The sequence below is a fragment of the Trichoderma gamsii genome (assembly GCF_001481775.2).
Source record: "Trichoderma gamsii strain T6085 chromosome Unknown Scaffold_15.2, whole genome shotgun sequence".
NCBI classification, from domain to species: Eukaryota; Fungi; Ascomycota; class Sordariomycetes; order Hypocreales; family Hypocreaceae; genus Trichoderma; species Trichoderma gamsii.
This window is the reverse complement of record NW_020171352.1, coordinates 166,314-192,538: the sequence shown is the minus strand read 5'-3', so window position 1 is coordinate 192,538 and position 26,225 is coordinate 166,314. Positions and strand designations below refer to the sequence as shown.

Sequence of the window (26,225 nt, the reverse complement as noted above, 5' to 3'; positions counted from 1 at the left end):
AGGATGAGGCGGACAGGTCGGAGTTTGCCGCGTCGTGGCAGCTGTGGTGGAGTGGAAGCAGAGCAGGCCAAGATGACAAAAGTTGCTGGAGAATTGACGTCGCTGGGACGTGCCCGCACAGCACGCGCACCGCACACGCAGAGACGCACAGGCTCGGGCTCGGACAGGCGTCGATATCAGCCTCGCATTGGCGACGGCAGCCGCTCGTGGACGAAAAGGGCCCTTGTTGAAGCTGCTTCTGGAAGCGGCAGCTGCAGTACCTGGGCCTGGGCCTGGCGCGAGGGCGCACCACACAAGGTAGCAGTATGTGTGTGGAATGTAGCGGATGTAGCTGTATGCACGATGCTAGTGTAGGCGATGGATGCTTCGCTCTCGGCCACTAGGGACGCCCGAGGAGCTCGACGATACAGCTGCTTGGCCCAGCCGGGAGTCGACCGGAGCTGTTGGCGAGGCGAGGGGAGGGCGGCGAGAAGCGAGGCGAGGCGGTGACGGGCCTCGGGCAGCACGGCGGCGGTACAAGATGGAATGCCTCAGAATGCTGCTGACGATGCAGATGCGCAGACAGAGCCCAGATGCGTTGGTGGTGTATGCAGGTATGCTTGGGGGACAGAGAAGGCGGGAAGCCAAGCCGTTACGGAGGTGGGAATGACGGGGGGGATAAGAGATGGAGATGGTGTTAGTACGGATCGGTCGAGGCAGCAAGTACCGGCTACCCTGCGCCGCAGCTTATGAGACAGAGCGGCATGAATGTCTAGACGTACTGGGTACTTGCTCCCCCCAAAGGTAAGCTACGGTACGGAGTAATACTCCCTCCTAGGGGTCGGTAAAGGTCATGGAGCTGAGTGGGCGTGTACCGGTACCGGGCCCTGTTTGAGACGTGTAGCTCGAGAAACGCCAACCGTTGTAGATGGAGTCGAATGGAGGGCCAAGTATTTGCGGCAAAGCTTTCAAGTGCATGCCTAATGGGCTTTATGTACGTTCGACTGAAAATATGGAACTTGGGCATGGCTATGGAAAGCAGTTGCAATGCTGGACCCCTAGAGGCCTACTTCGCGCCGGGTAGAGCTCTTAGAGCTTTGGAGCACCTCTACAGTGACAGGTACTGTACCTGCCAGTGTTCTATATCGAAAGTCTCTCTCAACGGAAGCTTTATCAATGTGCTCTTTGTAATAATCTGGCGGTATCCCAGAGGATTGGGGGTATTGCTACGACGCAGGTACGCGTATCTCTGATGTGGCTGACGATATGATATCAAAGCTGCAAGGTTTTGCTTGGTGCCCTGTAGCTCACACCCCTACTAGAGATCTAGACTTGCAGTATGCCGCTGATGACGATTTCTGTGTTGCTGTGTTAGCGGTAGTTGGTACGAGCAGTAGGGAGAAGCTTTCACAAGCCGTTGAAAAGATTCCAGACACTACTAATATGGAGACGCTTTGTACGTAATAAAACGGGGTCTTGTACAAAGACAGATTGAATGGATCAGGTAGTATCTGCAGGAGACGCAGACGCGCCGTCCCAAGCGAAAAGTAGGAACAAAAGGAGCAGTAGTGTTCGAAATTTAAGGAATCAAAAATGCAAAAACACTCATCCAACTGTTAAACGGATGCAGCTTCAAATGACAGACGAGGTTCCCCATCATTAACCACCAGGGATGTTGCTTGACCGTCGCCGGGGTGCTCCAGATTCTACTACCGTAGCAGACGGCCAGGGATCAATTAATGCGACCGATGCCCCCCCGTAAGGTGCCTGTTCCGAACAAGGAGAGGGCTTGCATTGACGACAGGCCTTTTCGCTCTGTTTTACAACGCTTTTGATACCTAAATTGCTACCAGACTCCTTGGATCTTGTTCCTCTTCCCCTTCTCCAGGCACTGAGGATCCTTATACTCCCGATTCCAGACCTCAAGTAGCTATACCTGCCGGGCGCCTGCTACCCTGGGTAACACTGGGTTATGGGTACGTCCCATCGTCTCTACCAAGGCACTTGAGACAAAATGCCCCAATACAACGTAGCACTATTACTAAGTTGTGTCTTGCCTCGGATCTGCCAAAGGGGTCAATTCAGGTTTTTTTTTTTTTTTTTTTTTTTGGTTCTCTAGTGAGCGACCAGATTCCGGATCTTACTCGGGGAGCTGAGAGGACGAGCTCCCCCACTACGCCGCGACTGAGAAGCTGGACTGGTGGCTTGCTGACAGGCATCAACTATTGAGGCCCTTGTTGCAAGCCACCTCCCGGCGATGCGGTGATGCTCGATTTTGACTAGCACGACCAAAGATCATGGTACAACACAAGACAGCCCAGGCTAATCTAAAAATAAGGAGGGAAAGAAACCGCAAGAAGCAAGAAAGACAAGAAGTCATTTCTTGTTATGCGCTCAGTTTATATCTTGTTCAAACGAGTACTTCTCCATGACACGAGAAGAGGCAGCGAGCTAGCAGTAGGAGTACAGCCAAGGTTAGCCGTCTTAATTCCCCGGGCGCTTTCACATGCATTCCTCATCTAGCTCTCCTCTCTCAGTTCTTACGTCGGCGGCGTCAAATTTCAAGTCCATCCTTGTTTTTCGTTGAGAGGAGTAAGAAGCGTCTTCCGGTCGTCCTTTTTGTTTTCTTCTCTAGTCTAATAATAGACAGTTGTTCTATTGGAAAAAGAGAAGAAAGAGGAGAAAAAGCTTTTGAGGGACTAGTCAGCCATCCCTAGTCAGTCGAAATGCCCACATTGGATATGATGCTGGCCGCCACCCCAATAACGCAAAAGCAACCTGTGGTGACATGACTGGGATTAGCCCAGGTAGAGCTTGTTAACTTTGTTCCATGATCGCCGAGACGTCCCTTGCCATCTGCCACTGTCACACTGTTGAGGTCGATATACTGTAGGGAGTATCATGTTTTTTATACATGGGTGTACAAGTATATCGAGTTCTCCATATGCCAATTGAAGCCATTGCCCAATTGATCGTAGCAAACAATCAATGGAGTCGGGGCACGGCGGATGAGGTACCCGCACTCTGTTGTCGGCAAAGACGCAATAATATAGGAGTAACACGGCTTAACCTCGCTATGGAGTCGGTAAAGTCATCGGTAAAGCGCCAATAAGCCCGAGTTATCGTCCGTCGCACAGGCACAGGTCGATGCGGCTACGAGTAATTTACTGGCTGCATGTCCCGTCCGTCCGTGCATATGTACGTACGACACAGCTTGCAGGCCCAAGACTCACCGGTGAGCAAAGGGGGAATGAGGAGAGCCGAGCCCAGAGGTCAAAAATCTCGCCAGTAAACCACTGTACAGGTATGTATGATGCCCCCTTTTTCGAGGTCTAATCTCCCCGCCTCCGCACCAACAGAGTGAAGCTCATGTTTTCGGTGTCTGCAAGGCAGGAGTGTAGAGAACCAGCCAATGATAGTATATACTATCCATCTATTACATTTTTGCTCTCCACAACTCACCTATCTTTGCTGGTGGTGTTGAGTACTACTAATCATTTCGCTGCCAGATGCCAGGATGTTCCCACGCTAAAAGATGCTGATCTCGGGATATGGCCAAATATATTAAATATTGCCTGTCAGATCGACGCGGCACATCAACCACATATGATCAGTCTCTTTTCTCTTCCTCTTTCCTTTTCCACTTACCGTGGTAGCCTGGGTAATAAGATGCTGCCCTCCAACTCCCTTTCTGGCACTTCAATGGCTGCCTAGAGCTCTGCTTGAACACCTGTTTCCACGCAAAGCTACCAGACCTTAGTACTGGCTGCGTGTAAGTACACGTAGTAGTGCTACTACTGCCTTCTTTCGACAGATGCCGTCGGATGCAGCCGAGACGGATGGACTGAGTAAGAAAGGATATCCTGCAGTTCCGCAGACAAGTGTCATTGACATGTCTCAATGCCAGGGCATCGACGGAGGTGGCATGTAGCATCTGGATTGTGGCAGCAGCACTAATACGGCATTGGCAATACTGGTCGGAAAGGTACCGATGGATCTTGACATGGGCCCTGCTCGGGGTGCGCGACAGTCGCTGTCGCTGTCGCGGAGACGAATTTGACATCAGATGGAGACTGGCAGACTTTGCACTCCGCTACTACCTTCACCTTACATATGGCGGAAGATATCTGATTCCACAACCCTTTGGAGGTCGCGGCTCCGAGGCTTGAGGGGAGAATGCGGCGATGCGCCTTGTTGCAGCAGTCATGTCCGTCGGCATCCTTCGCACAGGATGCCTCGCTATTATTCTCATCATAGCGACAGCCGAGAGAGCGATGCAATACCTACTGAGTACATATACAAAGCAGATAACACGGCCTACCAACCTACATATTGCTGCCCGGAAGCTAGTAAATAAGCAGTTGGCAGATCTGCCCATCTACAATTATTTCTCCGTAGCTCCAGCGCCTTTGCAGTGACGACGATGGCACTACTTGTATGTAACTTGTACGACTCACACCCTCTGATGATAAGTTAGGCTGGTATCATTTTCGTTACAATTCTTTTTCCCTCATCTAGAAACCGTCATCCACTCTAACAATACATTGGGCAAACCAACCCACTAAAGCAACGGATCAAAGACTCCATGCAGTCCATCAATCGCAGAAAGAGACCTTCATTCATGGCTGCCTGGTTCTAGCTTCGGACGCACAATGCAAGAAAAAAAAAGGGACCTTGTTCTTGTCGTCAAACCGTTTACCCGAGAGACAACTGTGACGGAATAATACATGCTCACATAGACCTACCTGCAGCTAGCTGTCATGCATCGGGACGGCCGACGTTGGCTGCTTTTTGGCCGATCCTGGGTGAAAACCCACGTTTCATCCTTGCTGTAACATAAAGACATTTACTATAGAAGCCTTCTAAAGACCTTTTGTGGATTTTTCCTAGTTTCTGCTTCTCGGGCCTTTTCCCTTCTCTCCTGCTTCTTTTTTTTCCTTCTCCCGAAGCTACTCGGGAGGAATGAAAATGGAAAAACACCCCCCCTGTCTTTAAAGACCCCCACGGATAAACTCTAGACTATTGTAGACTATGCATAGGTACCAAAGTTCCAAAGCGTATTACTTACTGGACTCGGGTTTAAGTAATGGATGCTTTGATGACGATTTAGGAAGTAATGTCCGCATGGGAGCTTTCTATCAAAGCTCTCTACATGTTTCCCAAGTGCTATTAGAAGGTAAATCGTGGCTCTTTGCCGGGTAGTCTGTCCCACGTAGCATTTTTCACATGCTTGACGAATGAACCCCTGAAGAGATTTGCATCCTCTTGCAATGGAGAGCCACAACGAGAAGGATAAAGGTGAGGACGACGATGCGGATTTTGAAGATGTTGCAAATCCCGAGCCCACGATTCACAACGTCGAGCTAAAGTTGAACGAGGATAAGATGATAAAGACGAAGATTTGCGTTTTGAAGACATCAAGGACTGAGATAGACACACAGAGAGCAGAGAACTCTCAGCGATCATCTAAAATGGCCAAGATATCATTTGCTAAGCTCATGTATTAGATCATTGATAAGCTAGAAAACCATCATTCCCCATCTCCAAGTATACAGCATATCTGCTTAAAGACTTGCCAACCTATATTATACCATAATTTTCCCCATAATGCCCCAAACTAACATTTTGTACATGTCGCGCCGTAAACCATTCCATCACCACGATGCCCCTCAGAAATCATCATCCCCCATCCCACCGGCCCTGTTCTCGCCAATCTCCCGAATCTTCTCTCCCAGAATCGTCCGCCCATACCGATCAGCAATCTTGAACGCCGCCTCCATCATCTGGCCGGTGCGATCCCGCATCAGCTGAACCATTTCAAGCGCGCGCATGCCCCTGTCTTCGCCCTCACGACACTCCACCGCCAGGAGCTGCAAAAGCGTCTTGTCGATTTCTAGCTCCATTCGTGACAACAATGAGCGCTGAGTATGGCTGCTAGAGGTGGCGTCGATTAGGTCGCGGAGCTGAGCCGTCTGCACGCCCTTGAGCATGAACTGCTGCTCTAATTTCCTCGTCTCAGTAGCTTCCTCTTCCTGATCTTCCTCATCGTCATCGTCACCCATTGCTTCATCTTCCCCATCATCCCGGTTCTTCCTTTTCTTGGGCACTTGTGGTGAATGTAGTGGAATAGAAAAGTCAAACTCTGAGAGTAGAGGCCGCGGAAAGTATGGGTATTCGTCACCGCCCTTGAGGATAATGCAGTGAAATTTATCTTCTGCCACGGCGATTGGGAAATACGTCTCGTGCTTCCGGCCAGACGCCAGACGAGACAGAAGCTTCGTATCTAATAGAGGCACCCAAGAGGCCCGTGATGGCTGACGCCAGTGTAGCAGAGTTAATAGTGTGCCTGTCGAATCGTAGATGCAAGGGTCCTAATAGCTAACTGTTAGTACTCAAATAACAGGAAACATTTATCATCGGCTATAACTCACGCCATTGTCAGAAAAGAAGGCGCTCTTCAAAGTTGCGCCTTCAGGAAGTGCCACAGTATCTTCATTCTGGCAAATCTCGTCTCTCTTTACATTCTCAATCGTGTACAGGAGGCGCGTGTTTCCATCAGCGGCGACGGGGCCATTACCAATGGTGAGAACGTAGTTCCTCCAGCTTGCGCATGTTACCATAGGCGTGCTCTTGGGACGGTAGACTCGGTACGGCATGCCAAACAACGTAAAAATGCGCACGTAGTTGGCACTCGTTACGACAGTCACGAAAGAGTCGCTCAGTGACATGGCAATAACAGCCTCTCCCTTGGGAAGCTGGGTCCGCCAGTCTGATCTCTGCGTCCAAGTTTCATGAGGGCGATAGAAGATAGTCGCCGGCTGATCATCTTTAGGGGGGCACGAAAATAGAGTTCCATGCTCATTGAGGCATGCTTTGTCGTACAGGAAGGTGTCTGTGAAGTGAAAATCTCTCTGGAATTCGTGGTCGTAGAATTCAACGGTAACGGTGTGGTGCCCATCTTGATCCACTGTCCAGACAAATCCAATAAGATTTAGACATAAATACTTTCGATTCCCTCTCCACGGGGTGGATCCAGGCTGGAAGGCCTCGTGGTACTGAGGTTCTGCTGGAAGATGCCTCCTTTTATTGGCGTAATCGCCAACATCGTCGCCGACGCGACCTCTCTTTTGGCCAATTGTGTACCCAGCACCATCATCGTCAACGACAAATCCGTCATCGTCGCCGTCCGCATAGTTTTCATCATCCAGGTATGAGTCAAGACTTCCTAGAGAATCTCGTCGAGGGCGTGTGGGAATGTCGCGTCTATGGCCATTGGCCGCGGGAGCTCTTCTGTTGGCGGATATTTCCAGAAGCGGATCGTGGATGAAGGGAGCTGGCTGCACAGGAAGCTTCAGCATAGGGGAGTATTGGTCAGAGAGAAAGTCGGGATATATGTAGACCTCTCCTTCCGAGGTCGTAAAAGACAGGATATTCTTGGTAGGATGCCACGCTAGATCAATGACATTGGAAAAGTCGTAGCGCTGAATCACGTTTTGGGTGCTGGTCTCCCAGATCAGAATCTTTCCGCCTTTGCAAGCCGATGCGAGCATAACACCGTTTGGTGACCAAGCGAGGGCAGTGATGTCGGCTGAGTGTCCGTTGGTAAAGGTGCGCTGCTTCTCCCAGTCGTTCTTCGATATAACTTGAATGTCTCGCGTAGGTGTCGGGACGGCAAACGCCCTGCCATCTGGATGCCAAACAGCTTTAACTGACGCCTCAGATTCTGCGTCGCCAGAGCCAATGATCCCATCCACCTTGTGTATCAGCTCGGGCTGATCCGCAGTCAAGGAATAGACGTATATAATCCCATCGACGCAAGACAAGGTCGCAATGCGGCCGTTGGGATCTAAGCTGATGTGTCGAGCAGCTCGAGTATGTTCGTTGAGATATCGCAGCTGTTTCATATCCTGCGTGTTGACAACCTTGACGGTCAATTCGTCGCTGGCCACGGCGCACCACTGCGAGTCTCCAGAAAGCGCCACATCTCGGACAGGCAGCGAGGTTCGGACGAGGAAGCGCTCGAAGTTGGACGTCGCCAGGGAGTAGAGGCTGACGGTGCCGTCCTCAGAGCCGGCAACGAAGAAATCCTGGGAGGCAGCAACCGCCACGTTCTGCTCCTGGCAGTCGTCAATGTTGATGGGCTCGCCGTCCGACCCCGTCTTGTAGAGGCGGATGGTGTTGTTGGACCCCACGGTGACCAGCCGGCTACCGTCCGTGGTGTAGGCGCATCGCGTCGTGCCCTGAGTGTGCGCAGGCCTCGGTCGGGGACGGGGCGCAACTGTCGAGTCCATGATTGTTGCCTGCGCTCGTCGGATTGGAGCGTGCAGGTGAAGCTGCTGGGATTTCGATTTCGTGGTGGGCTGGAGACTGGAGCTGGCGCTGGCGCTGGGCTGGGCTGCTTCGTGGGAGACGCGTCTAAGCGCGTATCAATTAAAGTCGTGGTAGGCGGTGTCGCGGCCCCGCGGTTGAATTTTAGCAGCACGTTTGGTCTGGCTGTCAGTAGCAATTGAGCCCCGCCATTGGGGCTCGAAATCGTGCTACGTTTGGCGGGAGCCTGGTAGGCACCGTATTATTGATCTCATCCCCTTTTTTGCCTCTGAGCTTGATATCACATAAGCTCTAAGAAGAAAGTGGTGCTGGCGATTTATTTTCATTTATACGGCAGCCTGGAACCAAGATCTGCAGGTCAACGACATATAAATTACCTTGGATTTCTTCTTCACCATCTTCCTTCTGCCACGATAAGACATTTAATCTCATTCAGACCCAAACAGCATATCCCACCGCCATGGAGACCTCAAATCGTGACGCCTTCTTTCAGACCGAGTGAGTGCGAAATGACTTGATGAAAAAGTTTCATAGAATTCTCATCCTAATCATCAGTATAGTGCGTCCAATGCTGAGAGAGAACGCAAAGCTCTCAAAGCCAGCAACAAAAATGGAGACCCAATCGTCATGAAGTCCAAGATTTTGGCAGCCGTCCCCGACCCCTTTTCTCCGTCAACCGCCATCTTCATCGCGGAATCGGCAGGCTTCGCTCGCAGAATAGATCTTATAGTGAGTTTTCCTAATTGTTGCCCTCTGCTTAGATATGATGCTCATCGTCGCCTCTAGTCCGGTGCAACAAAAGCCACATATCGTGGACCTAAAGCCCCTGTGACATGTGTCGCCGTTGGAGGCAGCGGGAACAAAACTGTGTTTGCCGGCTCGTGGGATAAAGATATCTGGTCTTGGGACGTCGAGACGGGCCAGCCTGGCCGCAAGTTTAGCGGCCACTCAGATTTCCTCAAGGCCGTTTTGTGCACCAGGATAGCCGGCAAGGAGATTCTCATCAGCGGTGGCGCAGACAAGAAGATTTTAGTCTGGGACATTGAGACCGGCAAGCGCCTGCACACCCTTCAAGATCCAACAACGACCATGCTTGCGGTGCAGCACATTGCCATTGATCCCGTATTGAGCACCCCTGATGCAGCATTGATTGTAAGTGCGAGCAGCGACCCTCACATCCGCAGGTGGAAAATTACAGTGGATGGAGTTGAGCAACTGGCCGAGGCATTCCACGACAGTCCTGATGTTGAGAGGCTCACCATTGCGGAACATGACACAAGCGTTTACAAGCTGGTTTACGATCTTGAAGGCGATGAAGGCGATCTCTGGACGGCCAGTGCAGACGGTACTGCGAAATGTCTCGTCAGGTCGCGTAATTTTGTCGCCGAGGATACCTTTGAACACGGTGATTACGTCCGCGCGGTGATTCCAACGGAAAACTGGGTAATCACCGCTGGCCGTGACGAGAATGTAAAGGTTTGGGATAAATCATCGGGTAAGTTATACTGCACGCTAGAAGGGCACTACGAAGAGGTGACGGATCTCATCTTGCTGCGAGACTCGCGGGGGTTGCCTGAGAAGGTCTGCAGTGTCAGTATTGACGGCACTATCCGTACATGGCCCTTGAAGAAGACCGATCTGGACGAGGTAGTCAAGAAGATTGAAGAGTCCAGTAAGCCGGTAGAAGAAGAGGATAAGTCGCAGGGAGATAACCTCTTGACGGCTGAGGAGGAAGCCGAGCTTGCTGAGCTGATGGATGACTGATTGAGCACTCTCACTCTGTCAGCTAACAATAATAGACAATTGATTTAAAGAGAAAGAGAAAGAAACCACCATCCAACATATTACTATTTCTTGGCCGCTATTCATTCATCGGGTAGTTGCTGGCGAGGGGTCCGTATAACCTGATCCAGGGGCGTCAAACACTGAGTTTCTTCGTAAACGGCTACCTGCCTTTTCCACCGGCTGGACTTCCGGCTAGCTATAAGTCGGAATCCGCCACTACCGAATGAATTGCACCGTATTGAAACCTGAAACCATCTACGGTAATCTGCTTTCACCGACTTTTTCTTTTCCCTTTGTCGAAAACCGTATAATGGCTGCGAAGCGAGCAAAGAGCTACTTCATCGGCCTGCAAACTTGCTGCCGAGCCTCGATGGCGATTGACCTCGCCACCCCTTTTCTCTTCTTTTCTTTTTTGGTTGCATTTTGTTAGTCGTTAGACAGGAGAACAATCATCTGACTGTACTTTAATATTTGTCCATTAATACGGGGCTAACAGGGGAGATGCAAAGTAATGGATGTGATGGTTGCTGGTATGTGCACTTGGACCAACAGTGTGATGAGATGCAGTTTGGATACTTCTTCCTCTCTACTTGGCTACATGTGTACGGCGTGTTGCTACATATCATTAGAGTCAAAGAGTTCTCGAATAAAAAAGGGGGAAGAGAGAGAGTATATGAGCCCAATTATAGCAAAATTGAAAATGGAGCAACGAAAGCGTTGTTGTTTAGGCAGCACGCATTGAGGCGGCATTAAGCGAGGGCCGAAGCTGAGAGCGCCCTGAAGCTGTAACAGACTGCGGTAAGCGATTACTACCTTGTAGACTATGACCTACTGCTTCCGGCCTTGCTGATCTATGATTGAATCAATTCTTAATGTGATCGGTACCGAGTACCTCAATTTACCACCCCGGCATATAGCTTCACCAAAGAGACGCCAAGCTAGCTGGAGTTGGCTCTGAATCTCCGGTAACTCTCCATTACCATCATCTTAGTGTTATGAATGCGTACCAGAGCACCGGCGAGCTTTATCTAGTTCAGGTACCTATGTATAGGTAAGTTGGTAATAGGGCCGGGCCAGGTCGTTCATTCTTTGTATATACCCGCAAGCCATCTGTTTGCTATGCAAGCATGAGTATTGCGTTGTACAAGTTTTGAATGTCATGATATGCATGTCATGATATGCATGCATAGACGCATCTGCCACAGTTTGCTCACAACTTGACCCACAATGAGAAAGAATAAGTAAAAACTTTCATACACTTGTACGTAATAATCGACAACGGTAAGAATAGGAACTCGTTCACTTCTTCGAGCCGTGCCTCTGGTCCACAGCACCGTCTCTGTTCTTCTCATGGGCTAGAGAATTTTTGCTGCAAAGCTCAGAACCCGTCAGTTCGGCCTTCTTGCGAGAACCCCTGTATTTGTGGAGCTATGGGGTCCTGGGCATCTCCAAGGTGGTCCGGGTCATCTGCCGTTGGCCGATTAGCTGCCGATCGGGGCCAAAGAAGCTTCACCTGCAGGCTCTGGAATGAGAACACCTGGAAGAGAAAAGTGCCAGCGACAAAAGACTGTTTGCCGCTAGGATCTGTGCACCCCTCGAGTGGAGAAATCGTGACGGAAACACAGCTACTCAATACTAGCTGTCGTAGCTGCAGCTTGAATAGACAGAGAGTGGCTACTAAGGAATTTCTCCATCAATCCTGAAACAGCTAGAAAACTGCGCATAAGTACAGTAACCATCTTTCTTGCCTTGTTTCCCACCTACCTTTTGCAACAGCGAGAGGGATATATTCAAGCGAGCATGATAATTAGAGCTCGAGGCGAGTTGTGTGAAGAGGATACCCCACCGCGAGGCGAATCTCCCCGAAAGTTACTGAGATTGATGTGCAGAGCACAGGCCTTATTTGGAAACTTCCAGCATGTAACAGTACCGGGGTTTTTTCCACGCCGGATGGTATCGGAAACCTGAGCCCTTGGGACTGGGACTGTGGATATGATTTGATGGGCTAGTATTTCCAGCGCATGCTCGGCGAGAGGCATCCATGGCATCCAAGCGCTGACTCCATATGCTGGAGCTACTAGTATTGTGGAGGAGTATGGAGTATATCGCCGAACTGAATTGAGTATGCAGAATGAGATTTCTAGTCGACTTCAAATCCTTCGGGATGGACCATGAGGGAGGAGTGACATAGCTTGACATACTCGTTGTAGGCCAGTAGGAAAGTTTTGCCAGTATAGATTCACGAGTAGAGGCTTAGCGTCATGACATCAACATGAAGCTCTCCTTGCAAATGATTGGGACCTTCTAGAAAGTCACAATCGCGGTGGAGTCGCCTTATTAGTTCAGTCTCGATGCAAGCCACCGAGTCTCCTTCTGCGTTTGCATGTGTAGGTATATGCCCGCTCAAGCCCCTCAGCTGCTAGAGGTAGAAGAAACGGTTATTACGGCAAGATAAAAGCGCAGAAACATGTCGAAGCTCTTTACCACTATTTAGTACCCGAAATCTGTTAGGCCAGTATTCTTCCCAAGCTGAAGTGGCATATGATGAGTGCAGTGTCCTTGGCTGTATATCTCCTTGCTAGCATAGGAGCCAGAAGTTGATCTGAGTGTCGTTCATAGAACATTCCACTCCTAGTAGATAGAAGAAGACGTTGCTCAACACTCTCTTGTACCTATGCAGTATTTGGTTGATAATATTGGTGGGTAGCACGTTGGCGGTTTGCTAGATATTGGAGTGCCGTGCGCATGTGGGTTTACGGAGACCTGCTGGCGGCTGGTATTGGCCTGGCTGTTTCTCCAATGACTTGTTCCATAGGCGCCTTGAGTCACGTTGTTCGGAGAGCACTCGCAAGTTGAAACAAGCCGTCCACTGCAGTTTGGTGGCACTGCTAGGATTGTGTGGTTACAGAGCTGAAGCTCATTTTGGAGAGACATTTGGGAATGTTGTGTTCAAGATAAAGCCGTCAGTTATCTATCAGACGAACTGAGGGCAAACTGCAGCAAGAACTTGTTCAACCAACGATCGTCAGGGCAGAAAATCCTGTGTCAACGTCACTTGGCATTGACTGTGCTTGAAACCACAGGCAGCCGGCAGTTAAACCAGGAAATCGGTATAAGGCATACTGAGCACAGCCTACCCTTCCAGTCGGGCACAGAACACTTAAATGCGTGGAGAAGAATGTCCCTTATCTCGCTTCGTCATATTAGACGGATGCTGTTTATTCGTGGGACTCATTTAGGTACTTGGCCTTCATTGCCAGGTGAACCAAGCCACGCTGCGAGGAAAGAGAGCTCATTATCTGGCGCTGCGTTGTGAATTCTGTGCAACCACGAGACATGATGCACACAAGACGGGCTGCGAGAACAAGATTTATGTCTTTAAGTTGTCAAGTGGTCTCTTCTTGAGAGCCGTATCCGACGGCATTGACAGCTGTTGGGTGCACCAATGGACATTGGGCTGTTGGACAAATAAAGAGCCCAGGATGAACGGTCACACTGCTTTATTTGGCCAAGGTCTGGTCGCTTCATATGTGCATGAACTGCAGTTTGTGAATGAGCAACCGTCGCATTCGAAGTGTGCTTGTACACGCACCAGCGAGTAATGAGTGGCCACACACGAGGCTGTGATTGGTGTCACCCTCTCTGGTTCAAGTAGACTGTTTGAGGATCACATGCCCTCTGGATTAATCGAAGCGCCGGGACTTGTGCGACTAAAACCTGTATTAAAGACATATACTCAAAGCCTGGCCAATGAAAGCTGGCGGAGCTGTGACAGCAGCGAGATAGCGGGCGATGATTGCCAGGTCGAGGTCAGCTGTGCTCCCCATCAGCTAATCCCGGCGCCTGGGTGGTGGTAGGACGAGGAGGGCACTAGAAAACGACGAGCATGCACAGCAGCGTTGATGTCTCTCGTTTATAGTGCAAGTAATATAGAGAGCATAAAGAAGGCTAGTGCAGGGGTCTGTGACCTTGGTGACCATCCTCTGTCGTATCTGACACCGCCTTGCATGCCGTTGTAGCAGAGCCGTCTCTTGACGAATAGGTCTTGTAGACATGCGCATCTCACTGCTAGAATCAGCGTCGGCCGTCTCCACCGGCGGCATTCTGGAGCACCTCTCCAATGGCCGCGGGCGAGAATGTCTTTGATTGCCGCTCCGTTGTGTGGGGACCCCGGCTTCAAGTCTCGAGAGTGTGGCGTGTGGGTGAGCAGGCTGAAGGAGGAGGTGTTGCTTCAACAAGACGCTTGGATGCTAGTGGTCGCTTCGTGCGAGCTCGAAGATGAGCCCTTCCATGGCGACAAAGCGGTCGCACTATCTACTAAGAGTATGTAGCATTAGCAGTAGCATCGCGTAGCAGGATCAGGATCAGGATGAACTGGCGGCGGGCTCTACACAGTCGCCGTAGGACATGCCTGAATCTAGCCAGACGTGGAAGTTTTTGGCTGCTGTTGGCACCCTGGTTCGTTCGTTGGCAACAGGGGTTCGTGTGCAATTGGCCAATTCCCATCTCGCATTGCCCCTGTCAGCCACTTTTCGCGTCTCTCATCCCAAGCCTGAAGGGGGCAAGTCTCTTGTGTCGTCCTCCACTAAGATCAAAGGAGAGCTCAGTGTCAGATTTGGAGGCTCTCGAATGTCTCGGCGATGCTTCTTCTTTTCAGTCAAAGTTAGCATCTTCATCTGCCAAGCAGGAACATCAAAGGCCAGTGATTGGAGCAACTAGATGTCATCACGCTGATGCTTCAACTTGCTGCAGACAGCCCGCCCGCATCAAAACAGCCGCTGGTCCCCCACGCCCCTTTTCTCGATGCTATTGAGGTGGTCGAGTGCTTCGTGGCACCGCACGAGGCATCTCCTTGCCGTGTTGCTCTGCTGTACGAGCTCAGGTTAACACCAAAACTGGCAACCCGTAATATTGCCGCGTAACGATGACCGCGGCCCCCCTAATACTGTACTCAGCAGCAGCAGCAGCAGTCACAACGAAGAGACAGAAGATTGAGCAGAGAGACGAGCTCGAATCCACAGCAGCAGCTGCGTTCCGGTTAGCTCTCCGCGAATCCCAGGGCTCACTTCGCCGGCGCCACTGTTGCTCGGGCGCCTTTGTGATGAGAGTGACAAGGTCTGGGTGCGAGCACCAACCGAGCTCCCAGCGGTTGTATTCCACGCTTGTGGTACCAGCAGACACTTGGACCTGGCAGATGAAGCTGTTATTTTTGCACTAATTAGTGGCTGCTTCCCTGTTTCCTGGGTGGGGCGGTGATCAACTCCCGGCCTGCTCCAAGCGCTGGTGTTGCTGCACCTACACCTGCGCCTGCTGGTACGACTTGTACAGCACGTCTGTACGACGAGTACTGCGCGGTGCCCTCGCAGGTAGTCCGTACGCGGATGCGGCATATCCACCCGTGCGCAGCGCCGTACCCGGTACTAAGGCAGGTACGGCGCGCTACAGAGAGCACGTACAGCAGGTACCGGGTGTACAGGCATGTAATACATACGGTACCTACAGCACCTGCTGTGCTGGATGAAGCTTCGTCTGCCATGCCGTTGCAAGTAAAAGCGCTGCAGCTCGAGTCTTACGTGCGTGTGCCAGCGCTTTACTTGCTCGACTTCACTGCCTCCCATCTTCATATCTACACCTCCATTCCCTCGCCTCTCGCTTCGCCTCGCCTCTCCTTCTCATCTCCTTCCATCATCCTTCTCTGCTCCCCAAAGTCTTCATCGTACTCGGTAGTTCTGGTCCTGCCCACTCCTTGCTGCTGGTCATCCAGGCCCTGCAAGTCAACCCTTTCTTTTTCCTATCCCTGCTGACGTCTCGAACCGTCATCTGTCATAATTCTAGAACTTGTTCCGCCGATAGAAAAACGCAGGTATAGCTCCCGGCAGCTTGTCGGGTCCTCGCAGGTTGACTCTGTTCAGCGAATCAGACACCCTCGCAGCGTCATCGCGGGCATGGTTTTGTCGAGCTTCTAAAGGGTCAACAGAGGCGGAAGCGAGTCACTCGCCCACCGCCACTCTTCCAAGGTTAATTCTCCATCACTGCCTCCGCCGTGGCCCTGGGCCCTTTGCGCAGTCAATCAGCTGAGGCCTTCTCACCGACGCCCCTTGGCTGGCTCCGCTCATACTTCTGAGCTCTTCCGGACCTGATTCAAGCCACCTTTATCTTCATCTGGACGCCGGTTGAAGTATCCTGTTCGCCATGGCAGATATCAAGATGGAGGCAAGCGGCAATATCGTTGCCTTTGAAGGCCACCCCGACGTCGTATCGACTCAGCTCCGACTGCTGCCAACCTCACCTCAGATCCTCATTCTTCCCAGCGTCCAGTCCTACATTGCTAATGATGATTCTGAGCGGGCCTTTGAAGTGCGGTCATACATTCGAAGTGTCCATGATGCCCTCACCAAGCGCCATGAAGCGGCACGCTGCTTTCTCCAAGAGGCGACTCCAGTGAACAAGCGACTGGCATTCCTCAACGGCGGGACACCGAGCGCTCAGGCATTGTGTATCAAGGCGATCATGAAGCACGAGACTGGTGGAGATAGAGTCGAAGCGGAAGCCGTCTACGCCCAATTAGCGAGAGATGGATTGGCTGGGCTTGAGGCTAAGAGCCGAATCGACAGCCGCCTAGGCTCTGTTGGCGACGAGGCCATGTTCGACGAAGAGCTCCACGATCCCATAACACGGGCCATGAGAGCTGCCGATGCTTTGGATCGTCAGACTGCCAATCTACAGTCCGGTGATTTGCTCGATCTCGCTTCGTCTACTCGACCACGAAGCTTGAGCTTGCCGCTATATGGCTATTCGGATGGCTTTGGCGACGCAACTCCGTTTTTCCTCTTTGGCGCGCACATTGAAGACGATGAAGCCATAGAGGACGATCCCCCTCTGGCTCCTGGAGCTCCAACCTTTGCATTGGTTGACTATAACCAACCATCGAAACAAACCTTGCTCGGCCCTGCAGAACTGCCTTCAGCTTCACCAAGCAGTGCTGTCAAATCACAAACTCGGTCGACCTTGGGAGTAAATCACAACACTGAGATGCTTTCCCCAACAACCGAGACTTTCAATATTCGCACAGACGATCACGCCGCCCACGGAGAGTCTATCAAGCCCAATAGGAGTAAATCGGTCTCGAGCTTCAAGGGATCACTTCCAAGAGTCAAGTCGTTAGATAGAATCTACCCGCTTAGTGCCAAGTTGAGAGACCTCTGTATTCCGGAGACGTCTTCAGAAATGAGTGCAGACTTGTCTGCTCCTCGCCGCTCACACTCTTTCATGGTTGCTAGCGACCCTAAGCCTACAGTCATTCGAAAATTAAGTTACATCGACCGAAGAACAGTAGCATCCAAAGGCCGTCGGCCAACGGCTACTACCGACCTCCCCATTGAGAAGAAACTGAATGCAAGGCAAAGCACTGCAGGACTGTTTCACACCCATCTTGGAACTGACATGGCGATTTCGGTTGAGATGCCCTTCCAGCCGATATTGCCATGGGTGGAAGATCTGCTTGTCTATTTCAAAGACGGAACGCCCAATGTGTTGCTCTCTCTAATAATCAAAGCTTTCAAAGCTGGCAATTACCCAATATCGTCGTGTTCCACTCTCACGTCCTCCAATGCTATCTCTACATCGACAGCCTCTCTTTATCAGCCGACTGCCATAGATAGCTCCATGAACAATTGGTCTCACGAAACCTCCGTGTTGAGTATGACGGATGATGACCATGATCCTTTTGCCGATACACAGCCATACCAATCGCTTGGGAGAGAACAAGTCGGTCCAGTCGTCAATGTTATTCGGCCTCCAACGCCGGCACAAACACCGCCGCCTTGCAAAGCAAAAGAAAATCAAGTCTACGAATTTGAAGTTGTTTCTGGCCAAACTGCTGTCGCCATTCAGAACTCGCTTCGGTCAATTCTAAGCGAGTACTTTCCTCCCGAAGCCGAGGGCTATCGACAATTCCAATTTTCCCTCCTTCCAGAGTTTGATGGACTCTGGAAACCTGTATTTAGAGAAACCGAATCGAAAGGCTCCTCGAGAGAAACTAGTCGAAGGGTTGACCACATCCTTGCGATAGGGTCTCAACAAGGTGTGGACAAGGTGTATTCGTCGAAAATTATCAAGCAGTTGGAGACAATCGGGACCAGGTCTAGCGATCGCCAAGGCCGCAGTGGCCGGGTAGATTTCCGGTAAGTTTCTATGCCCAACATCTCATCCACATTATACGATAGACTAACTGTTTGGTAGATATTTACTTGCCAACGCAATGCAAGCATTCACTGCAATGCCCCTGACGAACCAGACTTCGGATAATCCCTTCACCAACTCGTATCTTTTAGCGACACTTCTGATTCCCCATCTTGAGACGTATTTAGCACTCCACTCTGAAATTCGCTATCTTCTATTAGAATACCCTCCAGAACACTTGCCCACAGTACTGGCTCTACAAAAGTTGGTAGGCGTGGATCTGATCAAGGTGGCTCAAATAGTCGATTCTACCAACAAAGAGCGTTTACCTTTTACCCAGATTGGAGGTCCCAGCACCGGGGCCAAAACGGAAGCCAAATCACCTAAGCTATCTCCGGGATCGTCAAACTCAGAGTTCACAGTCTCAAACGCGAATTTCTTGCTCACATCTACGGCTACCGCCAAGGACATTACCAAATTCGTGTCTACTGTCTGGAATATTCAAACTGAGACTGAGGACTCTGAGTCCTCGTCACAGGAGAAGAGATCAGTTAGCAAGAAGCCGAGACCAGCACCATTGGACGCTTCCTTCACCAAATACCCTCGTTCTTCAGGCTCTTTTTATAGCAAACCGTCGCCTATTTCCGCTGTTGACTCTTCTAGCCCTGGATCGCTGACGTCGTCCTCCCGGCCTCAGTCGTTCATGGACGTCAAAACGCCCAAGTCTGATACCATGTATAGCGGACCCTTTTCTCGACGGCGGCTGTTCCGCAGCGACTCAGCATCAATGACTACTTTTGATCACGGCAGTGACGATAGTGAATTGGACTTGGAAGAGCGGAGACTTATGCCAATGTTTATGAAGTCGACAGAGCGTCAGGGTAACACCCGAAAAGCTCTCAAATTTCTCGGCTTGGCGTAATGGAGGGTCTTATATTCGTGGCGCTGTGCTGCTCTTTTAAGAGTTGTTTCTTTCTCTTTTCTCTCCCTTTCTCTTTTTTCCGACCCTCATTGCAGCACCAAGTTGTGATTTTCTATAAAAGCATTGTCGGGCTGCGTCCTGGACTGCTTTTCTGCTCGAACGAATTATGAACCTATCTACACGCTTTATCCTTTCTTCTTCCTTATACTAACTTGTGGCTTTTCACCGTTCTTCTATTTCCTACCTTTTAATGTTGTTTTTCTTCTGCCTTTTCTTTTCAAAAACTTGTTATCATAGACGGATATTTGGAGCGATTTGGGTTGTACTAGAGTACAGAAAGAAAACACGGAGATAGATATGTTTACTGCAAGGTAGAGTAGTTGTCAGCCAGAGAAGAAACATAACTCTGTTTGATTAAATGCCAATGTATTGAATGAAATGGCGCTAGGCTTGTCGAGATAAATTAGAAAGACAATGTTGTCTAATATTAGAACAAATTGCACATAGTTCGCTTTGTACTTCTGCGTAAACTATGTATACAAACAACGAATAATTGATAAGTCCATATTATGCGAATGGGCTGCACAGTGGCTTGAAGATTTGGGACTTGGATTAAAGTAATCTATTAATGATGGCATTCAAAGAGAGCCATTCTATAACTAGAAGTATTTTGCTAACAGAATAATACCGGGACACCATCCGGAATGCTTGTTGTGAAGGCATACCAGGACAAGGATTGGCCAAGTACCTACTCCCTTTTGTTGCCCCGAACTTACCGTACCCTGTTGCTCGGTATGTTAACCCTTGCTTCACCATACTTGGTATAACAGCAACAATAAAAGAAGCAGTAGGACTTTGTTATCACTTTGCCCCCCTATTGATAAATCGTAAACCCCGACATCCTTGTCATGGTGGGTTGAGCTTACATGTAGACGCTGTCATCTCCCGGCCCAGTTACCGAGAACCCGGTGCTGTATACGAAAATATAAAGGTAGGGATTTACACCCTTGTATTGTTACTTTGGCGTCTTACATAGTACTATTTCGTCTTCATTACATACCTAGGTAACGAATAGTAGACTGTATATGTATACCTAGATGTACTTAAAACAGTCACGTTCACCGACCAAAGGGGAAATTGAGATGGCAATAAAACTGGTAATTACCTAGCAGCATAATAACGGCAACCTAAAATAATACGCAATTCCCCTTTGTATTAATGGTGTCCCCGTTCTCGTGAAAGAATGGGTTTGAAAAGACGATAAAAGGCACCGGAAAGCCTTCCGGAATTTAGCACCATAGAAAAAAAGCAGAAGGCGACGAAAATAGCGAGCAAATAATACCAACAAAAAACAAAGCCAAAGCTTGCTGCAAAAAAAAGCCATAATTTCCATAAAGGTCCATTATTCTCCCACATCGTAATCTCCGTAGAAGGGAAGTCATTTATGGGGGGCAAGGGAAGGCGTGAAAGTACAGCTCAGCGCACCCATAAGGTCCTCATCTCTCGTGAATTTTGCGCCCTGATCCCAATTGTGTATCACGTCCTTCCTCTGGCATGACCGTCTCTCCCATTCCCATCCGACCCTTATGTGTCCTAAAAAGCAAGCGAGATTGCCACGTTGCGTGTGCGTGTGTGTCTGAAGGGGCGAGATCCAACAAGACATGATGTAATCTATGCGCAGAAATGGGGCAAACTGAAAACCCTAGAATAGCGGAGGGAAAAGGTCATAACAAACATGAATCAGTCGGTTCCCAATGGACGTCACACTGCTCTAAGCATCCTGTCACCGGACTCGGCCACGACAAAGCGAAAACACACGAAACCATAGCGATTAAGTCGTTTAACAGCAGCTGCTGCTGGACGAGTTGCCGACACCCTGGCCCTGGCCAACGTGCACGCTGGGTTTCGTGTTGTTGGCAGTCGTGGTGCCCATGCGCTCCTTGATCTGGCGAGCCATGGTCAGGAAAGCCTGCTCAACGTTGCTGGCGTTCTTGGCGGAGGTCTCGAGGAAGGGGATGCCCAGGCTGTCAGCGAATTCCTAGAGGAGGGGTGTCAGCTTCAGGCTTTCACAAGGCACGTCTTGATTTGAGGAGCGGCAGCCTAGAGGAGCATCGGAGGCTTCCGCTGCAGGTGACCTGCGGTGGCTCCAGGCTGCAACTGAGACGCTAACTTACCTTGGCGACGGAGTACTCGACAACTTTCTTATCCGACATATCGCTCTTGTTGCCTACGAGCAGCTTGTTAACGCCCTCGGTGGCATATCGGTCAATCTCCTGGAGCCACTGCTTGACGTTGTTGAAAGAGTCCATATCGGTGACATCGTAGACAACGCAGATGCCGTGAGCACCGCGGTAGTACGATGAGGTGATGGTTCGGAAACGCTCCTGGCCGGCAGTATCCCACTGGAAAGCAAAGAGTTTTAGCACCCGCTATGTCGATTATTTATGGTGATCTAGCATGTATTACTTACGATTTGCAGCTTCACGGTCTTGCCATCGAGCTCTATCGTTCGGATCTTCTGCTCAGGTTGTTAGAAAATGATAAGCTCGTGAAAGTGGGGGTACGGGTCAACGTACGAAGTCGACACCGATGGTGGAAATGTAAGACTCAGTGTAGGTATCGTCGGCGAATCGCAGCAGCAAGCAAGACTTTCCAACACCGGAGTCACCGATGAGGAGGAGCTTGAAGAGGTAGTCGTATCTAGAAATCGGAAATAAGAGGGTCGGGTCAGCGATCGCTTCTCCTTTGCAAACAAAATGACGCCGTCGTCCTGCCGTCCCATCGTCACTCCATCGCGGGGACAAAGATAAAGATGGATATCCGGCTTCCAAGAGATACGGGCTGCGTTGGACTCTGTTCGGCGGACATGTTAGCAAGGATAAGACAGACAAGTTTCAGGAGAATATCGCCGTCAAAGAGCAACAAGGGCCGCGTACCACTCAGGGTTCATGATGGCGGTTTGCGTGGGCTGGGCGGGATGCTGGTAGAAGCAGGACAGAGAGACGAGACGAGAATCAGTGAAGGCTTCAGGTTGCGATCGAAATGGATGGTTGGCTCGAGGTCAAAGGAGCGCAGTCTCGAGTACGTCAGGGAAAGATGACGGCTCGTTGGCTGGGCTGGGGATGGACGGGCAATGGGATGGGCGGTGGGCGCGCTGGGTCACGTGCAGGGGCCACCTGTCACAGCGCAGCGAGGCTCATCTCATTTTCCAGGTTTATTCTTAGCGCTGGATTGGTGATGGCACGGGGGGCTTGCGTTAGTACCAGTGATTGTGTGCCTCGGATGCAGGAGTACCTCTACCTTTGCACCGACGAATAGGGCATTTGCCATTGTTTGAAGGCACATTCCTGGGTGCAATGCATCGGCATCAGCCGGATCCCTCGACTTTCTACAAGAGAGGCACCATCGTCAAGTACATGTACAACTGCTTGGTTGTAGTGCAGCGGGTTTAGTGCCTTATCTTATCTGTCCGAGGCTACATACATTCTCAAGTGACTCCAGGCATGTACATGACTTCACCTTTGCGCTTCCGCTGCATCATTCTCAACTAAAATACAATATGTTCTCATCTCAGTACAATCATATTGATTCAATCAAATATTCTAGGACTCCTTCTCCACATAATGACTATAGTGTAATGACACTTGTAGGAATACGAAGCGCTTGCAGCTGGCCACGGGCAGCGTTTAAGCCCTGTGCACGTTTAGGCCAGGCGCATGTGATTCGAGCCTTTCCAGCTGCTCTCTAAAGTCCTGCGTCACCTGAAGAGCCGCTCATGACTTGAATTCGAATCAGCAATCATCATGTTTTCGGTGAGCTTACTGGTCACTCTGAAACATTGTATGATTCCAAATGCAAACTGGCATGACACTCTCTCCTATCCTCAAACGAGAGATAAGGAAAGAAGAGGTACTTACCAAAACATCCCGCATCTACCCGTATCCCACGTTTCTCAGAAGCCCGGAGCCTCACTGGGAATTTGAACCTTGTCCACCCATATCAGCAAACGAACAGCCCAGGAACAAAACAAAGATCAAATCTTCTAGTCTAAGTCACCTTTGTTCATCCACGCTCATTTTACCCTTCCCGTAGCACCCCAAGCCGGCAAACCCCAAACATCGTGCCCCGGAATAGCGGAACGGCCCCGCAATGGATGGTCCCCCAAGGAAGAGCCCACTGTAGCGTACCTACCTAGCCCTGGGAGGCGAAACTACGGGAAGAGCACTGAGTAGAACTGCCGTTCAATGCCGATGGAGATCGGAGCCATACGATTTTCTTGAGTTGGTTGGGAAAATTTTCTCTCTTTTTGCTATAGAACAGAAAAAGCGGCTTCTTCGAGAAGTTGAACACAAAATCACTCTCTCCTGGGCCTCATGCTGCTCCTCCCCAGGAGCGCCTCCAGCACCCAATGGCCGCGCCCCTGCGCAACTCGCTGACGAGCCATGCCGGCCGCTCATGCTCATGTTTCCGATCTTGGCCCGGCGCTTCAGTCCGTGGCATCACCAGCTTCGGCCCGGCCAATGCTCCCGCGCAGGCGCCGGCGTTGACAGAGAGTCTTTCAACAGAACAATCGCAATCAGATGACGATGCTCTGCTATTACTGCGGCAAGATAAAGTATCATCTGCGCGGGGCAGCTTGTCGCGGACGACGCACTTTGAGAGCTCTGGAGCTGTGTGGATGGGAGGCCGGGGAGAGACGCCGCCGGATCCCAACAAAGCAAAGCTCGGCAAGAGTAAGTCCACTTCTCTTCATATTGCCAAAGGAGAATCTTTGTGAAAGGATATTTCAGGCTAATTATACACAATGATGACTGCTAGCTCTGCGAATCCTCCAAGAACGCCTTCCAACGCTGCTCCAATCTCCCCTCCCGCAGGACATCCTCGCCCCCAACATCTCGCTCCAGCTATTCCCCTCCACGCATCCTCACCTGCCCGTCGTCTCCGGCCGAGTCGCTTACGCCGCCGCCCTCTGGACCTCGCCCATTGCCTGGAACCGCGTGCCCATCATCGGCAACGTGAAGCTCGAGATCCTCGCCGAGCGCATGACGTCAGAGCCGCTGACTTTCCTGCCCAGACGGCCCGGCGCCACGTCGGAACAGCTCGTCGTGCGCTGGTGCGAGAAGCGCAAGACCAAGGAGAGCAAATCTGGAGGTGGTGGGAGTTCGTTGCCGTGGCTGAGGCTGGCGAGGGGCGTGGATCCGAACAAGGCCTTTACGGGGCTGTTCATCTTCGACTTTGATGCCGAGGGGAGGATCTTGACGCATACCATTGAGCAGGCGCAGGAGGGCGGCGATTGGGAGAAGGGCATGGGCGCCAAGTTTGTGGGCCTGACGGATTGGCTGCTTGGTGGCATGACGAGGGATCCTGGCGCTCCGATACCAATGTTTGAGAGGAAACGATGTTGTAGTTCCCAGTGATGAGGGAGAGGGTATTTTGGAGCCGTGTATGAACAAAAAAGAGAGAGAGAGAAAGGAGAGGCGATGCTTTGTCTTTCATGGCGTTGGTGGCATGGCGCCTGTATTACTATTTTGGTTTCTTCACCGAGCTTGGTGTTGAGGTGGATGTGTGGTAACGATTAAACTGCGTTGTTTAGATGGCGCGTGTATAACTTTTGTATTCCTAGCAACTCTCTACTGCTAATGAAGCTCTCACGACTGATCAGAAACACCACTTGAAATATTTGCTCCGCCCTGAGCGCAACATCATCTTGTCAAGCAACTACTGTAGTAAAAGAGATAATTGTGACCAAAAATCGGCGCTGACGTTGTTTCAACGCCTCTAGTCAATTCAAGCACACAAAACATGTATGAAGACTACTTTCCATTTCTAACCCGCCAGCTCGCTCATCTTCTCGACCCGGGGCATTTCACAATATTCTGCCACCGGAATCGTCTCTGCCGCAGCGCACACAAACAAAAAATAATATAAAAAAAAATAAAAAAAACGGAAAACAAAAAGAATTCCCTTGCTGCCGGCTTCTAAGTCCCTCCTTCCCTTCTCCCCTGATCCCGATTTGCCTCCTTTCTCAGTTTCATATCTCCTCTCTCTCATGTGTACACGTGCCCATATCTTGTTTTGTTTTCTCAAAAGAAAATGTCACCCAGATTCTCGCCCTCAAAGCCAATCTTAACAAGCTTCTTCAGTCGAGCCTTCTCCTTGGCTTTATCCGCCGCCTTCTTCGCTTCAGCGAGCTTCTTCACAGCGTCCACTTCCGCCAATTCATAGCCGGGGGGCGCATCGTCATCCTTGTCGAGGTCGATTTCGCCGAGCAGAAGCACATTTTCGCCTCTCACCAGAAAGATGCCGTGCGGAATGTCCGCGTAGTAGCCGTAGGGTTGTTGGGCGTCGTGGTTGTCGGCCCTGGGGGCGAATATCCTCTCTGTGGTTTGCTGGAGCACAATGTTGGCGAACTGGTCCCAGCTTCTTAATACGCCAATGAGTTTTCTTCCGTCGCGTAAAACTACCATGAGTTTTTCTATAAAGTTCAAAGAAAACACCTGTCAGCATAATTTTCCCCTCTAATTCTCCCTTGCCCGCCTTCTTTCCTGACTCCCGGGGCCCGTACTGTCTGTGAGATCTAAAAGCTGCGCGGCAGTCGTGAACATCTGTGGCGGCAGCTGAGCAAAAGGCTGTTGGGCGCCCGGCCCGGCAGGCGGAGGGGCATCGGGAGTGGATGGGTTTTCCATTATAATAGCATGAGGCGGGAAAAAGCGTCGTATATGAGCGAAAGAAGGAAAAAGGCGTGGGTTAAATTTGAATCGTAATGTCGGGGCTCAAGGGTCCATGGAGACTTGTGAACTTTGTTTTGTTATCTCGTTTTTTATTCTTCCCTTCGTCTATAAAACCATGGCCAACGTGAGATTTGTGAGAGCGACGAGGCTTGTACGGAGCAGATACAATTGGCAGTCTAGTCGAGAGATGGAGTTGGTTGCGATCGTCTACGGCTGTGGCCGGGATGCGGCGTGCAGGGCTTATCGATAAACTGATATCACGTGTCATCCTCTTGACTGTTCAAGTACAGGTACGCAAC

General features: G+C 50.6%; 8 protein-coding genes across 8 annotated transcripts, besides 2 other annotated features; 4 read left to right on the top strand and 4 right to left on the bottom strand.

Moving 5' to 3' along the window:
- Positions 1 to 2,373: 2,373 nt before the first annotated feature.
- Positions 2,374 to 2,430: a sequence feature (Short protein (TGAM01_v204973, PON26029.1) was converted to a misc_feature.).
- Positions 2,431 to 2,523: 93 nt separating this feature from the next.
- Positions 2,524 to 2,550: a sequence feature (Short protein (TGAM01_v204973, PON26029.1) was converted to a misc_feature.).
- Positions 2,551 to 5,249: 2,699 nt separating this feature from the next.
- TGAM01_v204972 (hypothetical protein) lies at positions 5,250 to 5,486 on the top strand (the record flags this gene model as incomplete). Its single annotated transcript, XM_018803575.1, has 1 exon — positions 5,250 to 5,486. The coding sequence occupies one exon, from the start codon at positions 5,250 to 5,252 to the stop codon at positions 5,484 to 5,486; it is 237 nt and encodes a 78-aa protein (XP_018663272.1).
- Positions 5,487 to 5,648: 162 nt separating this feature from the next.
- On the bottom strand, positions 5,649 to 8,270 carry TGAM01_v204971 (hypothetical protein; the record flags this gene model as incomplete). The annotated part of the gene is made up of 2 exons (XM_018803576.1): positions 5,649 to 6,350; positions 6,411 to 8,270. The coding sequence occupies 2 exons, from the start codon at positions 8,268 to 8,270 to the stop codon at positions 5,649 to 5,651; spliced, it is 2,562 nt and encodes an 853-aa protein (XP_018663273.1).
- A 497-nt stretch (positions 8,271 to 8,767) lies between these two features.
- Positions 8,768 to 10,071, top strand: TGAM01_v204970 (hypothetical protein; the record flags this gene model as incomplete). Its single annotated transcript, XM_018803577.1, has 3 exons — positions 8,768 to 8,805; positions 8,868 to 9,036; positions 9,094 to 10,071. 3 exons carry the CDS (start codon positions 8,768 to 8,770, stop codon positions 10,069 to 10,071), a joined length of 1,185 nt encoding a protein of 394 aa, XP_018663274.1.
- A 4,827-nt stretch (positions 10,072 to 14,898) lies between these two features.
- Positions 14,899 to 15,628, bottom strand: TGAM01_v204969 (hypothetical protein; the record flags this gene model as incomplete). The annotated part of the gene is made up of 4 exons (XM_018803578.1): positions 14,899 to 14,960; positions 15,039 to 15,292; positions 15,392 to 15,531; positions 15,584 to 15,628. The coding sequence occupies 4 exons, from the start codon at positions 15,626 to 15,628 to the stop codon at positions 14,899 to 14,901; spliced, it is 501 nt and encodes a 166-aa protein (XP_018663275.1).
- Positions 15,629 to 16,284: 656 nt separating this feature from the next.
- TGAM01_v204968 (hypothetical protein) lies at positions 16,285 to 19,195 on the top strand (the record flags this gene model as incomplete). Its single annotated transcript, XM_018803579.2, has 2 exons — positions 16,285 to 18,275; positions 18,334 to 19,195. 2 exons carry the CDS (start codon positions 16,285 to 16,287, stop codon positions 19,193 to 19,195), a joined length of 2,853 nt encoding a protein of 950 aa, XP_018663276.2.
- Positions 19,196 to 21,035: 1,840 nt separating this feature from the next.
- On the bottom strand, positions 21,036 to 22,145 carry TGAM01_v204967 (GTP-binding protein ypt1; the record flags this gene model as incomplete). The annotated part of the gene is made up of 5 exons (XM_024549548.1): positions 21,036 to 21,233; positions 21,370 to 21,597; positions 21,666 to 21,713; positions 21,772 to 22,036; positions 22,132 to 22,145. The coding sequence occupies 5 exons, from the start codon at positions 22,143 to 22,145 to the stop codon at positions 21,036 to 21,038; spliced, it is 753 nt and encodes a 250-aa protein (XP_024405680.1).
- Positions 22,146 to 23,603: 1,458 nt separating this feature from the next.
- On the top strand, positions 23,604 to 24,612 carry TGAM01_v204966 (hypothetical protein; the record flags this gene model as incomplete). The annotated part of the gene is made up of 2 exons (XM_024549547.1): positions 23,604 to 23,928; positions 24,014 to 24,612. 2 exons carry the CDS (start codon positions 23,604 to 23,606, stop codon positions 24,610 to 24,612), a joined length of 924 nt encoding a protein of 307 aa, XP_024405679.1.
- Positions 24,613 to 25,278: 666 nt separating this feature from the next.
- Positions 25,279 to 25,881, bottom strand: TGAM01_v204965 (hypothetical protein; the record flags this gene model as incomplete). Its single annotated transcript, XM_018803582.1, has 2 exons — positions 25,279 to 25,670; positions 25,761 to 25,881. The coding sequence occupies 2 exons, from the start codon at positions 25,879 to 25,881 to the stop codon at positions 25,279 to 25,281; spliced, it is 513 nt and encodes a 170-aa protein (XP_018663279.1).
- Between the last annotated feature and the right edge of the window lie 344 nt (positions 25,882 to 26,225).